We start from the raw sequence: 17,033 nt of genomic DNA on the forward strand, positions 1-17,033 counted from the left end.
CATCACGCTCCTAGTCACTAAACACCTTCCCCAGCTCCTACCGACAAACGCCACTTTTCACCGTCGTGGACCTGACAAGGCCACCATCCAGTGACGTTGGTCTTCTTAAAGAGAGAGAAACGCTTCTGTTGCGTGGAGGGCCTTTTGGAGTCAGTTTCCAACATCTTGAGGGAACATTGCTTGCTCCTCTCAGCCGGAAGGGGCATGTCCGTTAAATCCAGCTCCAAGACCCCTGAGCCCAGACAAAGGCCGTCATCAGCAAGAAGACTTGCTTATCCGGTGTCACACCCTACACCAGGACCTCACCTAAGAAGTCATCAGGGGAGAAGAGGTCATTGTCCCATATCTGGATGATGAGCCGGGCTGGAAACTTCTGCGATGTGGGATCCAGGCTCCATATGTAGTCCTGGAGGACAGCAGAAGGCTGTGTTATGGCCTGCCTCATGGACAGTCAGTAACGACAGACTATCAAGGAAGAGGGGCTCTGCCTTGCCTAAGGACATGTCCCTAATGTCCTGTCACAGCTTGCAGGTTTCTGAAACAATGGTGAATCGCTTGGACCCTAAGGCTCTTCCCTTGTTTTCTCCTCCCCATCCCTTACCTTCTGGCTTTGGACGCATACACGCTCTGTGACCAGGTAGTCCATGGTGAAGATGAACCTCCAGTTGAAGACGGCCGCCCCAGTCAGGGAGTGGTAGTGGACATCTGTCTTCTGCATGTCCTTCTCTAGCCCAAATAGCCACCTGGAGCCAGAGTCTTTTCACCTGGGGCTCCTGTGTGTGGTTCCCATCCCACCACACACAAGTGGTGGCAGAGAGATGTTTCCCTCAGGACTAGGAGGCTCCAGCAGGGTGACAGAACCAGAGAACTAAGGGAGAACTTCTGGAGTCGTGTTCCCCGCCCCCAGCCTCACCCTTTGACGTAGATGTCACTCATCTTCTCTCTACTTAAGGTCTGACGAACCAGGTCCACTTGGGAGGTACTCCAGATGATGCAGCGCACTTCGTACCTGTAGCCGCTATGCTCTGAGGCCAGGCTGAGGACCACCCCCACCGCCACCCAGACCCCAGCCACAGCCCTGCAGAGGGAGCCTGAAAGTGGGCAGGAAAGCTCCTTCGAAAACTGATAGAGAATCCCCACCGCCTGGGATTGGAGGCTCCCTGCACCCTAGGGGCTGAGCTGGAGCACCATGATTAGGAACTGGGATCCCATATACTTACCGTTTAGGCTTCCTGGGGCTGATGTTGACTCGGGGGCCAGGAGGCCCCAGCATCTTGGGGAAGATATCCACCCACATTTGTATTTTCCCCTAGAGCCAGAATGGGTTTGCAGGTTGGAGGTTGCTGGTCTCCCTTCCATTAGGTAGCATGAGGTTCTGAGGCTTGGATGAGGGGCGGGGCCTGGAGATTGCTGGGAGGTGGCAAGTGATCACCTACCAGCTCCTTTAGTTTTGGCTAGGAAGGCAAGTGAGCGAGGGTGAAGGGTGCTGGCTCTGAGACTAAGAGTGGCTGTTGTGAGATCACTTATGTCCTGGGGGTAGGGCGTGAGGAGGACATGCTGGGTGGCCTGTTGATGGGGATCCGTGTTGGGGTTGGGCCTCATGTATTCAGTACCATGCAAGCCTTAAGTTGGATGGTCAGTAAGGTTATTCTGTGTTGTGTGGCCACAACCTAAGGTTATTATGCTGGCCACAAAGTAGAGAGTCCTGAGAGAAAGAATTAGTGGTGAAAATGGTAAGTAGAGGAAGGGAAAGGGTGGTGCCACCAGCCTTAGAAAATAGGTAAATACGTCCTGCCTGTCCAGCCACCTGACCTACTTTTATTCTTCCACGTTGACCCATTTGAGAAAGCCGGTTTAATGAGGATGGTTATTTTAAAAATTGCTCAGCAGAAGACTTCACGAATGGGAAATATTTGTGGAACAATGGAGTCATTTTTATAGTTGGACAATGAGCCATAATTAAGGTGCCCTTGCGGGAGCTGTGACCTAGGTTCCTTCATATAGGGAAGACAGTCTGAGTTAAGCAGCTCGAACTGGGTTTTGCAGTGTTTGTGCCTTCTGAGCTATGCTGCCCCCTCCTACACCTCAGGAGAGCAAATTTGTGGTACTAGTGGTTGGTGGGACACCCTAGAGCGTCCCACACTGTTGTGAGGCTTCCATTTCTTACAGCCTTTCCAGGCGTCACTTTCTCTAAGTAACATCATTGGAGCATCTTTCTTGCTAATGTGCAAAACATGTTGACCTGCCCTTGCTTCTCACTGTGAACTATGTCCTGAGTGGATGGACACCCATTTCCTTATCCAGTGCAATCCGTAGGAGGCAGGAGCAGCCCCTCTGTCGTCACATACCTGGTCGATACCTGGCTGACTCTTACTGTACAGTGTGCGGGTCTCCACATGCTCAGGAACCAGGCCCTGGGTGTTCAGGATATACAGTGCCAGGCGTTCTTTCTTAGGCCCCAAACCCTCAAAGGTAGGGGGTGTGGACTCTGGATGGAAGATGGGATCATGAGGTCATTAGCATTTCCATCTGAGCACCCTCCCCAGCCCTGCCTGGATATCTGGCTATAGTAGCCTTCTATGAGAAGAAAAGGAAAAACTGGAAAGATGTTGTTGCTCTTCTACCCAAGGGCACCCTCTCCTCATCCTGCCCTCTTCTCTCTCTGCACTCATTCATTCTAGGGTCTACACTGGTTCCCCAGAGCCACACCTTAGCTGTCTGGAAGTGTCCTGGGCTCACCAAAGCTCTGCAACCTGAACGTTTTCCCATTGTAGACAATTGAGTCATCGTCAAGGTCAAATACAGGTGGAGGCAGCCCTTTCTGTTTGGCATAGCGGTCCAGGAGGTAGCTTGGGGACAGCTGATCCCGCCACCTAAATGGCCCTGACCTGTGGGAGTATGCAAGAGGACCAGATAGGAAGGAACAGGTCTTTCAGGGGAAGGTGCTGGAAACAGAGAGAGAGGCAGGTCCAGCCCAGCTCTCCACCTCTCCTCAGGGAACTGTGGGCTCACACCTCCCCCTACACAGCTTGCTTGCTGAGTGGGTGGGTCCACACTCACTTGCAGTAGGATGTAGAGAGCCCACAGCGGGCTCCAAAGCCAGACAGAAGTCTGTTCTCAAGGTCAATCACCGTAGATCCAATCTCATCATCGGCAGTAACGAGGTCAAAGTCGTAGAGCTGGATCTCTAGGTCCTTCTCCAGTGGGATGTTACATGTGAGTTCATACATCCTAGAGACAAGGGGGTTGGAACGTGGCTGCGGACATGGATTCTGCCTCACTGGCCAGCATCTCAGAATGAGGGTCCCTGGCCCACCTCTTCATTCACAGTGAATGTGGGCAGCAGAGCATAGACTAGGCTTTTGTCCACCAGCATCCAGTCCCTGAACATGGCTAAAAAGTAACTTTTAAGACAGCCTGTGCATGGAGGCCCGAGTGCCTCTCTTTGGGTGTAGGTAGGGCGTGTGAAAAAGTGGCGGATTATCCACCTGTCTTGCACCTGTTTAGCCCCTAAGAACCACAGGGACCCTGGAGGCTCTGAAGAAATGCATCTGCCTATTGGAACTGCCTTCCAGCCTAGCATGGAGAACTAGAAAAACATCAGTGGGTGACTGGGGGCAGCTCACGTGCCAAAGATAGGATCCAGAGTGTTGGGGTAGTATAAGTCCCGGTTGCCGAGTTTAGTCTGCCCCAGTTTCAGGATCACGTAAGGGTCACACTGCAGGAGAGAAGCAGAGGGAAGAAAGGAAGGGGGACGTCAGTCAGGTTGGTCAGGAAGGATGAGAGTGAAGCAGATGTGTACTGCGTGGTGCCTTTAAGTGGTGGCTATGTGGGCAGAGCAGCCTGAAGCTACTGCAACATGGCTGTGAGCTAGGCATGGGGTGCGAAACACTGGTGACAAGTGGGACTTTATTTTATTTTATTTTTTTTTTTACCAGGCCATTGTAGTCCTGTGGCTGCAGGTTGATGGCTCGTATCAGGTATACCCGGACCATGCATGTCTGAGGGAAATCTTCAGTCTCAGGCCAAGATGAGAACTGTCGTGGGGGTTTGGGGGCATCTGGGTCCTCAGGAAAGGGGTAGATGCGGAACAGGCCCTGGGGGTGAGAAGATATTGGCAGCCCAACCTGGCAGTGCTAGCCTAACTTTGTAAAGCCACCCGCACAGCAGGGAGAGGGTTAGACTGAGGATGAGCAGCAGGGGTCTTTAGGCAGGGACGGAGTTTAAAGGGGCATTGGGCAAAAGCACTCAAAGCTACTTGGTGTCCCAGACTGTGATGGAACTGCACACTCATCCCTTTGGGTCTGAATATGTCTGAGGCGTGCATCTTTGGGGGACCAGCATGAGCTAGAGCTGGAAATCTGAAGGTCTTGCCTCCCTCCATCCCTGCCTGCATAGACTGACCTGTGTGTCTCTACTTCTGGGGCTGTTTCTCAGGCCCTGGCTCATCTTCCATGGGTGATAGAGAGACAGGTAGCTCAGCTGACTTAGACGCACCTTGAATTCCCCTACTACAGGACTGTCCACCTTGGGCTTCTCCTGGTAAAGTTTGAAGGTCTGGCAGAAATCCTGCAGGCCCTGGAAGGCCTGAACTGCCTCCAGCTCACAGTCGTACACCTGTGGGGGACAGATGCAGGACCTGGGCTGGTGAGGACCATCTTGGAAGTCAAGAGATGAAGGGATCACCAGCCCCCAAACTCTTTTCAAGTATTTTCCCAATCGGTAGCCCCACTGTCTGCTTCAGATGGAGCAGCTGGTGGCAAGGTTTCTGGGGCTCTTAGGGGACAATGTAAACAGTCCCCCCTCTCCAGCTAGGTGGGAGAGTGCTTGTCTTACAGGATCCCTGCACTCTGAATGTGGTGGGCACGCTTGCAGTGCTAACACCCAGGAGGTAGAGGCAGGAAGGTCGGAGCTCAAGGTCATCTACATCTACCCAGCAAAGTGGAGACCTGTTTGGGCTATGCAGGACCTTATTCCAAACAAGGCAAAACCAAAACAGCAGCTCTGCCGCTTGGTGGTTCCCTGACAAACCATGGCCAAGTCTTCCGCCCCTCCCAGGGGAGGTTGTGTGCTGCCTTTCCCAGGACCCTCACCGTCAGGGTGTGGTAGCTTTTGTACTTGTACGGCAGAGACTTGTCAGCGTCCCCCGTGGCCCAGAACAGCTTGCTCCACCAGTCCACGTCGTGCTCATAGTCATCCTGACAGAGAAGGGGGGACTCTCCCTGGCTCTCAGGTGGGGCTACGGTACCCCCGCCAACTGCCTGGGGTTGTCCCTTGTCCTTGGGCTACAGTGCCCCCATCAACCGCCTGGGGGTTGCCCCTTGTCCTGGGCTACGGTGCCCCTGCCAGCCACCTGGGGTTGTCCCTTGTTCCCTGGTCTGAGTCTGCTTTACCTCCTCTTTGCTGGAAGCAAACCAGAACTTCTTGAAAAAGAGGTCGAAGAGCTGAAAAGTGAAGAGGTTGGAGAAGTCTGGAGGAAGAGGCTGGGGCGGGAGCTCTCCTGTCCCCTTGCAGTTTCCATAGGCCTTTCAGAAGCCAGGGTGGGGAATTGGATTTCTTAGTGTCCATTGCCCATCTGTATACACAGGACTCACACTCTATCCAAACCCGTGGAGGCAGAATCTTTTCCCCCCAGGAGTCTCACCATGTACCTAGGCTGTGATCCTCCTGCCTCAGCCTCTCCAGTGCTGGGATTACAGGCCTACTAACTACTATATGCCCCTCCCAGCAAAATCAACCTTCCCTCCCTCCCATATCTTGTGCTAGGTAGGAATTCAGGGTTTGTGCACGCTAGGTACCCCTTAGGTACCTCCCTAGCCCTTGTTTTTGGGGACAGTGCCTTGATTATATAGCTCAGGCTGTCTCAGACCTTTAATCCTCCTGTCCTGTTTTCTGAGTGCTGCGATTACAAGCACGTACCATTATGCCCGGCAGCATCTCCTTTTGATGAAGGCATTTGGGAACTGCTGTGATTAAAATGTGATGCTGTTGCCCTAGAGCTATAACTGCGGGGCACAGTAGAGGTAGAGGCACTTGGAACAAAATCTTAATGACTGCCAACTCTAGTGGGATCCCTCAGTGAGATCCCAGGGTCTCAGGTAAGGGGGTCTTAATCTTGTTGCTGTGATTAAATACCTTGACAAGAAGCAACTTATGGGGAGAAGGGATAATTCTGGCTCGCAATTCGAGAAGTCATGGAGAGGAGGAGATGGGGCAGGTGTCTGAGGCATCTGGTCACATTGTGTATGAATTCAGGACACAGAGTGGCAAATGCCAGTGTTCAGCTTACTTTCTCCTTTTTAATTAAGTGTAAGACCCCAACCCATGGGAAGATGCTGCCCACTTCCAGGGTGGCTCCTCCCACCTCAGTTACCCTCATCTAGACAACCCCTCAGAGATAAGCCTGGAGGCTTGTCTCCCTGGTGACTTTAAATCATGTCAAGTGGACAGTCAGTGTTAACTATCACAAGTCTTGCAAACATGAGAATGTATGTAAAAACCTATGTGAAAAGGCCCAGCATGGTGGTTTGTTTGCAATCCCAGTACTGAAGAGGTAGATACAGGAATCCCTTGGGCTGACTGGCTAGCCTAACCTAATTAACAATTTCTAGGCCAGCAAGAAATAGCAAGAGGGAGTTATGTCTGGCCTTCACACGTGTGCATATGCACACACATACCACATGTACCCCACACACAAATGAATAAAATAGCAATCCCAGCACTTGGGAGAAGGAGGTATGAAGATTGGTTCAAGGTTATCCTCCGTTACATAGGAAGTTCAAGATCAGCCTTAGATACATGAGACCCTGTCTCAGGACTCCGCTCTAACACCCCCAAAATGCTCACATGATTCTCATATGCATACTTGACTGAGGCCCAACCCTTAGCCTTCTCCAGTAAAGTTAAGCCTCCTCAGAGGCAAGAACAGGGTCATTCATGTAACTGGGAGGGGGAGAAGATGCCTGGGGCCCTTACTCACAGTATTAGGCTTCTTCACAGACAGGGCTGCAGAGAGAACACAGCTTGTGAGCGTCAGGAAGAGAGAAGCCAAGGAAGAGGGGCACCAACCCCACAAGGGAGCCAGGGTCCCCCCTAATCCCAGTGAGGGCTTCCTATGGAGAACAGGAGGCAGGGCTGGGGAAAGGATCATACTTGGAAGCTTTACAGGAGTGTAGCTCAGAGCCCAGGGGTCACAGAAGTAGGGCTGGAGGAAGTCGATGTTGGCTTGACCCACTACAATCTGCTGGCCGTAGACCTGGTTGTCCACCACTTTCACCACCAGGGGCAATGCATGGGTCTCTTCCATAGGCATGAACTACAGCCCAAAGAGAGGGGAACGTGAGGCCCCTCAAGAGAAGACTGTCCAGCCCCTTCCCAAGGCCTCTTACCACCGTGAGGAAGAAGTTGGTCTTAGGGAAGTTGGGATTTTCCTGGAAGTTGCTGATGGGTTCTGTCCTCAGGCAAGCCTCCCCACATTCCACCAGGAGCTGTGGGTAACGCACATTCTTCATGTTTCGAAGGCCCCAAGCCATAATCTGTCAGAACCAGGAGAGAGCTGGGCTAGGGACAAACAGCACTTCTTAACCAGGGCGGGCACAAACTGGTCTGGAAGTGCAGTTTAAAGCATGCCAGGGTTAGGAATATGGCAGTACCAGAGGCTCCTCCCAGTCTCCCTGCCCTGTGAAGGGACAGGCTGCTTCTCAAGACCTGCCGTCTGCTGTCTCTGTGAAGTAGGTGGCATCTAACCACCAGCTGATCTGCTATTCACCCCAGCTGGCCCACAAGCAGGTTAGGTGGCACATTTGCCCACTTCTGGCTCCAGACAGTATTTAGACACTGAGCTCTTGAGGCTAGCTGCCTCTAGAGCCCCCAGATTTTGCGGTCTGTATGCCATTTATCTTATTGCTAACTTGTGTCCCAGACAGCTCCATGACCAACCCTATGATTTCTCTCTCAATTCTCAGGAATGTCCAGACCCTCATGAGAGCCCCCTTGGGGGCTGAGTGGGGGACCAACTACATAAGCTGATCTCAAGGAGTTACTAGTTCCTGAACTACTTGATTGTTTTCTTCTCTGTCAATTTGTAACAGGACACAGAATAACCAACATGGGGACCTACATTTGTTCTGAAGCAGGGATGGGCATACATTGTGGCTCCATCACCAGACTAATCTCTGGTCACTGTGTCTACAATGTTTTGTTTCTGAGCCTTGATTTCCTTTTTGAGAAATCAATTCCTGAACCACAGGGACCAACATGAGACAGTCCTGCATCTGCTACCTGGTGCCCAATTCCCCATGTTGTCCAAGCCTCTGCTCTGGTTTCTCTTGTCTCTCCTGCCTCTGAGAATGTGTCCTTAGCGTTCAGGCTTTGGGCCAGGTTGTCAGAAAAGTTTCTCCAAGAGCTCCAGGGTGCCTTAGGCCGCTCTGGGAAAGGCTTCCCCCTGTGCACCCCTCCCCATCTGCACACACCTCAATGGCCATCATTTTCACTGCAGGCTGGATGTTCTTAGGCAATGTGTATATCCCGTTCTTACAGGAGACACTGAGGATTGGCAGATGTCTGTCTTTCAACTTCTAGAAGGTAGAGGAGGGACATCAGGGAGCATAAAGCCCTGGGGGCTGAGCCTGCTGCTCCTGCCCTCACCCAGCATGTCCCTTAGAGGGCTCAGCTAAAGAGATCCCGGAACACATGGGTGGAGCTGGAAGGGAGTTAAGGGGGAAACTGGCCAGGCTGACAGCACTGAACGCAGCGCAGCGTGTGACCCTGAGCCACAGCCTTTTCCTGAAGGGGAGGGGTGGGCCAAGGGGAGGGGTGGGCCCTCATGTCTGTGGAAACCTGGAAGTGAAGGTACACCAAGGAGGGACTCGAGCCCTGCCCTTCTCATCTGTACCTCAGTTTCGAGGATCAGCTCACAGGATGCCAAGATCTCACCCTCTTCTTCTCCCAACTCTCTCACAAGGGGATGCCACCTCAGGGGAGTCACGGCCCAGCCTTGGAGGTTCAGCCAAACCACCGGGGGCCACATGCTCCGTCCCCACAAGATTTTGTTTCCCTGGAGGAGAAGGGAGTTCAGAGAACATGAACCAGGCTTCCAGCATGGGCTTCTGAGGAAGAGGGGAGTGGGCTCAATTAACACATCTCTATGACCCCTGAACCATGGTCTCAGCCCTTCAACACCTTGTTCTAAAATACACCTCTAGCCCCGAAGCAGGGCACTGAGGAAGATCTTCCTCCCTCAAGCACAGCCTGCTGCTGTACCCTTGAGTCATGCTGCCACAGTTCCAACACCACAAGCGGGGGGTTCTCTCTGGTATCCTTGGGGTTCTCAAACAGCAGAAGGTGCTGGAAGATGAGCGTCTGGGACCACGTCGGGGCTGCAGAGCTTTGTAGCGTCTGGGTGCACAGGCTGTGGTTCAAGAAGACCACTCGAATGAAAGGTTCTAGGGCAGGGAGGGAAGACGGGGTGTCACAGCTCCAAACTGTCAAGGGAGATTCTCCCCTCCTCTTCAGCGGCAGCCATTAGACCCAAGGAGACTCGGGATGGTCAGCCACTGCCCCTGCCAGTCATTCTCAAATGCTGCTTCAGCCGGAGCTGCAGACCAACTGCGCATACCCCATAGACACCTTTGCTTCCATCCGTGTGAATGCCGTGCCCGCTGTGGTGACAGCTTGGCTTTCACTGGGATGGAGGGAAGGGGCTGCTGAGGAGGAGTGCTGGGGATAAGGCTTCCATAATCAATCATCTGCAGCAGCAGTGAGTGTCCTTTAATATGGCCGGTGATGCTCAGGGGACAGAGCTCAGCAAGCAGCCCGGAAGCTTTGCCACCCATTCCTTATCTTCTGTCACAGTGCCATTAGCAGGGCAAGGTGGGAGTACTCCGCTCACCTCCTGAATGGTTCTATGGGTCTCCCTCACACAGGGCCTCCTCCCTGTCCCACCTCTTCTACAGAGCCTCAAGTGACATGGTTCCCCAATGTGTCTGTCTGTCTGTCTATTTCTATATTGTGTGCATTTGTGCTTTGCCTACATATATGTCTGTGTGAGGATGCTGGATCCCCTAGAACTGGAGTTATAGACAGTTGTGAACTGCCATGTTGGTGCTGGGAATTGAATCGGGGTCCTCTCGAAGAGCAGCCAGTGCTCTTAACCGCCAAGCCATCTCTCCAGCCCAGTGTGTCACTCTCTTTCATGTCCCACCCTGTCTTCCAGTTCTCTGCCTTGCAAGCTTCTCCTTCTTCGAGGCCTACTAAGTGACCCCAGATAAGTAACTGAGTTCTTCAACCCCCTCTCCAAATTTCACAACATTGGTGTCACATCTCAAGAACACCGTGGATTTGTAGTCTTTGGTGTCTTTCCCCAAAATTATACTCATAGGCTTTGTGCTGGCTAGTTTTCATGTCAACTTGACATAAGCTAGAGCCGTTGTAGAGGAGAAAGCCTCAACTGAGAAGCTGCCTCCATAAGACCAGTCTGTAGGCAAGCTTATCAGGCATTTCCTTATGAAGTGGGAGGGTCCAGCCTATGGTGGGTGGAGCCACCACTGGGCTGGTGGTCCTGGGTTCTATAAGAAAGCAGATTGAACAAGCCAGTAAGCAGCAGCCCTCCATGGCCTCTGCATCAGCTCCTGCCCCCAGGTTCCTGCCCTGTGTGAGTTCCTGTCCTCACCACTTTTGATGGTGAACTGTGATGCGGAACCGTAAGAGGAAATAAAGCCTTTCCTTCTCAAGTTGCTTTTGGTCATGGTGTTTCATCACAGCAAGAGTAACCCTCACTAAGACAAGCTTCTCGGGAGAGGGATCTGCATCTTGGTTACATATTCATCACAGACGCCTGTGGATGTGTTGCCAGGGCTTGGGGGGCTAGGGGACAGGGCTGAATGACAAGAGGCAGTCTGTGTTACGTTTGTTTAAGCTGTGGACCATTTGTCTAATGATGCAAAGATGAGCTGCATTCTTTTGTGCTGCATTTGTTTAACTCTGCGAAGCTGTGCTACTTTGCCTGTCTAAAACACCTGATGGTCCAAAAGAGCTGAACGGTCAATAGTTAGACAGGAGAAAGGATAGGCAGAGCGGGCACAGAATAAATAGAAGGAGAAAAAGAGAATTGGGGAGCAATAAGAAGAGGAAGAGAGGGGCTAGCCAGCTACACAGCAAGCCATGGAGTAAGAAGTAAAGGAAAGTATATAGAATAGATAAAGATAAAAGCCCAGAGGCAAAAGGTAGACAGGATAATATAAGAAGAGCTGGCTAGAAACAAGCCAAGCTAAGGCTGGGCACTCATAAGTAGGAATACGTCTCCATGTATTTATTTGGGAGCTGTGCAGTGGGACCCCCCCAACCAGCTATAGCATTCCTACCCTGAAAGGTCAGGATCTGATTGTACATCAGATTCCGGGCCTGGTAGATGTAGCAGAAGAGCTGGTAGTAGTGAGGCTCTGGGTAAAGAGAAGTCTCGTTCATTTCCTGTCCCCTCTCTTTATAGGCTCCTCCCTACTCCCTCTTCTCAGGCCCTGGGGCCACTCCGGAGACTCCCAGGCCAGGGCTCACTGTTGAAGATGCAGTAGATGAAAGGCATGGTGGGGATCCTGAGATCCTCCGGGGTGTGCCTCCACGAGTCCCTCCAGTGTTGCCATGACCATGTCTTTTCGTGTTCCTTCTTTGCTTCGTTTTCCAACGTCACTGCCTGCGCCTGGAAAGGTTCCCGTAAGGTTTGCGATACTTCCTGACTCATCTCTCCAGGCCCTAGCCGCCCTCTAACCCTCTACAGATGCCAGCTGCCAAACGTGAAGAGTTGGGGACCCAGCTAGCAGGGACCAGGGATGTGTGTATGTTCCCGAGCCTCTGGAAGACAGAGGTAATAAACAAGCGTCACCCAGACCGCGGCAGCCTTACCAAGGATCCCTCCAGGAGGAATATGGGAGCCACACCCCTCTCCTTCTTGGGTGCCAGCCGTCGGTGCCAACAGCGGCGACGGAACCGGCTTGCGGGCTGTGGGTCCAGGTGGAACTTGGAGTCAAAGGTGCCATACTCCCAGCCCTCTCCCTCTTGAGAGAGGTCTTGCTGCGGGGAAGAACACGGGGGTCTCAGAGTTGTGCTCCTGTTCCACTCTGCAAGTGGCCCCTGCCTGTATCCCAGCTAGGGCCCTTGCTCCGTCAGCCTCACCTTCTGCAGGAAGGAGAGGGTCTCCTGCTCCTGGCTCAGCTCCTGGCCCAGCTCCTTGTGATTCCGGAAGCGCACACGCACCCAGCGTCGCCGGCGGCATGAATGGTAAGTCTTTTCCACCGAGTTCCAGATCTGGGGCAGGCCGGAGGGTGGGATTCCCACTCCATACTCCCAGCCTGCAGGGGCAGCAACATGGCCTCTGGGTCCATTTGCGCCTGCAGACTTCGGGAGCTTTGACACAGGCCTGAGAGTAAGGCCTTAGAGAGACAGGTACTGGGGGCAGAGGGGTCCTCATGTCCCAGAAGATGTGCTTGAATTGTGTAACTTGGACTACATGGGACCAATTGCAGCAATTGCTTGCGTCTGGAGACCAGGTATCAAGACTTCCAGTCCACCGCTCCCTCCCTGGAGCCTGTTTGGGTGAATTGAAGCTCTGCAACCAAATCCATGCCAAATCCAAATCCAGGCATTTATCCACCAGGCTTGCTCAGGGTCAGGCCTCAGTCAACAAGAGGGGCTGTGTCTGTGGAATGGCTAGAGGCTGAGAATTCCCTAAGAGGCTGGGAGCCCCCCCCCCCCCCCCCCAGAATTCAGACATATCCTGCCTGAGAGCTTAGCCACTCAGTCTACTAGAAGAACCAGACTTGAATGCTTGGGGTCCCAGGCCTTCACACCCTCAGACTTGACCAGAAACTGACCTTTGTTGTCCACTGCATGGTTGAGTTCCACAGTCCAGTTCTTCTTAAAGTGCCAGCCTTGGGGACACTTCACATTCTCCAGGGCTTCCACGGGCTGTCCATTCTGTATGGATGTTGAGGGTGGGGGGTGGGGGTTTAGGTGAGGTATCTGAAGCTTGCTTTCACTTGTTCTTTCTTGTTCTCTCTCCTGTCTTTGTACTTCCAGCCACCTTCTATGGCAGAAAATCTTGCTACTTCTACTGCCCCCTTGGCTCATTTATTTAGAGGTGAACAGCTCTCTCCTTGTTGCACTGGGGACACGTTAGACTTATGTGGTTCTACTCAGCGGCCAGCAGCCTCTGGGTGAACTCCATTAAAATAAACCAAAATTCAAAGACTAGTTCCTGTATCTTAGCACCATATTTCCTGAAGAGCCATGGGGTGATAGAGAGGATAGACTATTTCTGTCAGGACAATGTGTGTGTGTGTGTGTGTGTATGTGTGTGTGTGTGTGTGTGTGTAAGCTAGGAGTCAGTCTCATTGCTCAGGATCCCATTGGTCATTGGTCGTAGTTTTTGAGACAACATCTCTGAGATCTGGGGCTTACCTGTTAAGTTAGGTTGTCTGGCCAGCAAGCAGTGGTGGTGGTGGGGGGCTATCTGCTTCTGCCTCTCTACCGCTAGGACTGTAAGTACATACCAACATGCCTGGCTTTTTATGTGAGAACTCGGGTTAAAACTCCAACTCCTGGGTTCAAGTGATCCTTCTGCCCTGTCTCCCAAAGCAGCTCGACTACAGGCGACACAGGATCTATCTCTTTCTGACATCCAATTTGAGGTCTGCCACTTGCTATCCTTGGGTACAACCCCTTCATTGGTGCTAGAAGAACCTCAGGGCTGTAATACTTATCTGGACTCCCATAGCATATATGGAACAGAGCTCAGACATAGCTCTTACTGCTGGGACACCCCAACTTCTGAGGTCCCCCAAATCTGCTCCTTGCCTCCTTGCCTCTCCCCTGTACCCTGTGGCAGGATGGAGACACTTACCACATCTGCGGTAGGGATAGCTGCAGGCACCCAGGCGCCTGTGGCATTGCGGATCTGGTTCTCATACACCTCTTCCAGCACCTGGCTCTTGTTGATGTCTATGTCCAGGAGGAGTCTGGGTAGCAGTGAGACCCCAAGTTCCCAGAGCTGTCTGAACTCCCAGGGGTCATTCTCTGCTGGCCAAGCACCCTTATGTGACATCCCACCTCCCTTTAGCTAGGGAGAGCCAAGCATGCAGACAGGTGTTGGGCAAGGCTGTTGATCTTGTGTATTCTCACTCACGGGGACTAGAAGGGCTTTAGAGCCCACCTTTTTAAGTACCCACTAGCCCTCCCACTTGAGAGGAAGTTACACTGTAGGACATTGCAGGTGCTAGGGCAGGGCATGTATCATCCTTACCTCCTCTGGGGCTCCACTATCCAGTCACCCTGCCAGCGCCATCCCGGGGGAGCCTTGAAATCTGTCTTGGGGACAGCCTTGCGTCCCATGACATCTGAGAAGTTGGGGCAGTGGTACAGTCCCTGCTGTCCCCACTGGTCTTTGAACTTGGCCTGATTCTCATACTGGGGGAGGAGAGTCCTAGTCAGTGCCCATACCGCCTCCATCAGCCACCTCATGCTGGGGATATTGAGACTCCTGTTTCCCAACATCAAAAAATGGAGCAGCCAAGAAAGGCAGGGCCATATCCTAGCTGTACCTAGGAAACAGAGGCTCAGCAATTAACACTACCCAGCACTGAGCAGCTAGCAGAGGAGTGGGGTGATGCCCAGGTCAAAGCCTATATCTTCGATGTGACCTGCCTACTCCCTAGTCACTGCAGATCTGAGAAATCCAGTCTTTCTACACACGTACCCTCTGTGCTACTCCCCATGTTTTTCCTACAACCTCCTCCATCCCTTCTCTGTCCCTGCCTTATGCAGGGCTGGTTAGACACAGCTGTCCCTTGACTGCCTCAGGGAGTTGGTTCCAGAAAGTCCCTGGGTACCACAATCTACTCTCTAGCCCCTTACATTTGAAAATGATCTAGCATCTGTGTATGATGTATACTTTAAGTCACCTATCGATAACATAAAACCTAATATCAATGCTATGTCAAGAGTTGTTCTAGTGTATTGCTAAGGTCATAGTGACAAGGAAAAGGGGGTGTACATGTTTGGTATAGATGCAGCCATCACGAACTTGACTGCCACCACCGCCCGGCTTTTGACTGCATTTTCATGCCACAGTTGGTTCAGTACATGAATGGAGATACCGTTGAATGGGGAGCTGACTGTGTTACGGTATGTTATCAACACATGCACCTTAAAACATAACAATGTTTTAAATGCATTTTTTTTTCTTTCTTGAAATAGCTCTGACTGGCCTAGTACTCTTTATGTAGCCCAGGCCAGTCTCAAATTCTCAGCGCTTCTGCTGCTTACGCCTCCTAAGTGCTGAGATTACATGCATGTGTGAACCAACTACAGACAAAGTCATAATTCTGTAACTTAAAAGGCCTGTGTGGTGGAATCCTGTCTCCAAGCTTTGATATAGCCATTGCCGTCCTGAAGTCAGGTCAGTTGTGTCTACCTTTGGAAGATGGAGCTACCTGTTCCTTCTTTGGAGTACATGAACAGATCAAAGGGCTCAGGGGGCTCCTCTCCTCTCCAGTATATAAACAGTTAACAATTGCTGGGAGGAGGACTTCTCCGGTGGTGTAGACACCCATACCTTGCTTGTGCTTCTGTAACCCCAGTTAAACTCATTGGTTCCCCAAGCTGGATGGAACTCATTCTTTGCTCTGTCATGAGTCACCTATCTGAGGTGGGTAGACATTTGTTCTCATCTCCCCAGAAAAGATCACTTAAGAGCCCGTCACGCAAACCTTGCTTCCCTTCTACTGGTGGAGCTATCTTCCCCGGGCCAACCCTTCTCGAAAGAACAAAGGTCATCTCTTGCCCTCTGTAGAGCAGTCTGCCCAGCTGTTCTCCCTGCATCCCAAGCTGATGCTCTGCAGGCAGACGTCTCATCTCCTGCTCCTTTCACACTTCCTGGCCTTTCCCCACCTCCTGTGACCTCCAGTCTGGCCCGGAGGTCTGGCAGAGGTCAGCAAGGGTCCTCAGACTGCCCGTTGGTGACAAATGAGATGCTATACAATTTAGAGACCTGAGCTGGTCACATGCCTTGAGCAAGCTGCGAGAAAGCTCCTAATAAACTTCCACCAGGAGCAGTGACCAGGAACCAGAAGGCCACTTTGACCCCATTTTGTTAGCACACACGTATGGCTTGTGAGCAGGGATACAAGGCTGGCACCATCCACAATGGCTTTCATCACCGCCACCTCTCAGGGCTCTCTCACTGTCGTCCGATTCGGTCAGTGTCCTCCTCTACCTTTGGGTCTCTTCATCTTCTCTTCCTGAACTGCATGCCCGACTGTCAGGCCTGCTCTTCCCTGGCCTGGCCCTGACCTGGCCAACCTCTGACCCCACCCTCCCAGTGCCCTGCACGTCCACTCACCGTCTCTGCATACACCACCATGTTGCCTTGTTGAAGCAGCTTCAGATTCTTGCTGTGTAGAACATTGCCGAGCCACATGCAGACCCGGAGGTGAGCTGGGAATGTGTCCTGTCCTTCACCTTCTGGGTACTGAGCCAGAGGCAGATCAATCCCGTGGGAGTGCCACGGGGGTACCACTCCCCCAGGGGGACAGGGGTATGGCTGAGGGAGAGGGTGAGGGAGCGGCACACGTTCCCAGAAGGGTCACATCCACCCCTTTTGCCTGAGTTGTGGGATCAGGGTCCTCACATCAAACTGTGCTGGGGTCAAAGAGTCTACAATAGTACAAAGCTCTGGGTGGATCACCAGCACTAGAAAGGGATTGAGTTCCGCCCTGTTGTTCATGGAGGGAGACAACGGACAAATGGAAAAGAGGAGGGGTGCAGGAGGTGGACCAGGCTGCCAGAGGAAGGTGATAATTGTGGTTTTGGTGATCCTGGTTAACTACTTACTCCCTGCTGCTTGATCACCCTGCACCAGCACTTTGCTAAGCACTCAGTCCTCATACCCCACGTGAGGGTGGACTGAGCAACACCCTGAGGCTAGGGTGCAGTCAGGCACTGGGCAAAAACAGGAGGATGGGCTTTGCGTGACAGTAGAAAGGGCA

At 52.4% G+C, this 17,033-nt stretch overlaps 1 protein-coding gene across 1 annotated transcript in view; it reads right to left on the reverse strand.

The window, feature by feature from the left end:
- Fer1l5 (fer-1 like family member 5) overlaps positions 1–17,033 on the reverse strand; it is a 52,324-nt gene that overhangs the window by 987 nt on the left and 34,304 nt on the right. Inside the window, exons 24-50 of the mRNA XM_041655914.1 lie at positions 16,388–16,516; positions 14,291–14,454; positions 13,892–14,006; positions 12,864–12,966; positions 12,166–12,341; positions 11,896–12,063; positions 11,551–11,686; positions 11,361–11,438; positions 9,262–9,443; positions 8,894–9,055; positions 8,472–8,576; positions 7,389–7,535; positions 7,153–7,315; positions 6,980–7,005; positions 5,394–5,444; positions 5,094–5,198; positions 4,498–4,617; positions 3,936–4,097; positions 3,627–3,718; positions 3,061–3,231; positions 2,740–2,888; positions 2,349–2,488; positions 1,221–1,309; positions 914–1,009; positions 602–743; positions 307–406; positions 42–232 (exon numbers count right to left, since the gene is read on the reverse strand). Coding sequence (XP_041511848.1) covers positions 42–232; positions 307–406; positions 602–743; positions 914–1,009; positions 1,221–1,309; positions 2,349–2,488; positions 2,740–2,888; positions 3,061–3,231; positions 3,627–3,718; positions 3,936–4,097; positions 4,498–4,617; positions 5,094–5,198; positions 5,394–5,444; positions 6,980–7,005; positions 7,153–7,315; positions 7,389–7,535; positions 8,472–8,576; positions 8,894–9,055; positions 9,262–9,443; positions 11,361–11,438; positions 11,551–11,686; positions 11,896–12,063; positions 12,166–12,341; positions 12,864–12,966; positions 13,892–14,006; positions 14,291–14,454; positions 16,388–16,516 — 3,462 coding nt within the window. The remainder of the gene's footprint in view (positions 1–41; positions 233–306; positions 407–601; positions 744–913; positions 1,010–1,220; positions 1,310–2,348; positions 2,489–2,739; positions 2,889–3,060; positions 3,232–3,626; positions 3,719–3,935; positions 4,098–4,497; positions 4,618–5,093; positions 5,199–5,393; positions 5,445–6,979; positions 7,006–7,152; positions 7,316–7,388; positions 7,536–8,471; positions 8,577–8,893; positions 9,056–9,261; positions 9,444–11,360; positions 11,439–11,550; positions 11,687–11,895; positions 12,064–12,165; positions 12,342–12,863; positions 12,967–13,891; positions 14,007–14,290; positions 14,455–16,387; positions 16,517–17,033) is intronic.

The sequence above is a fragment of the Microtus oregoni genome, unplaced genomic scaffold (assembly GCF_018167655.1).
Source record: "Microtus oregoni isolate MIOR12 unplaced genomic scaffold, Mior012 000007F_ref0000211, whole genome shotgun sequence".
NCBI lineage: Eukaryota > Metazoa > Chordata > Mammalia > Rodentia > Cricetidae > Microtus > Microtus oregoni.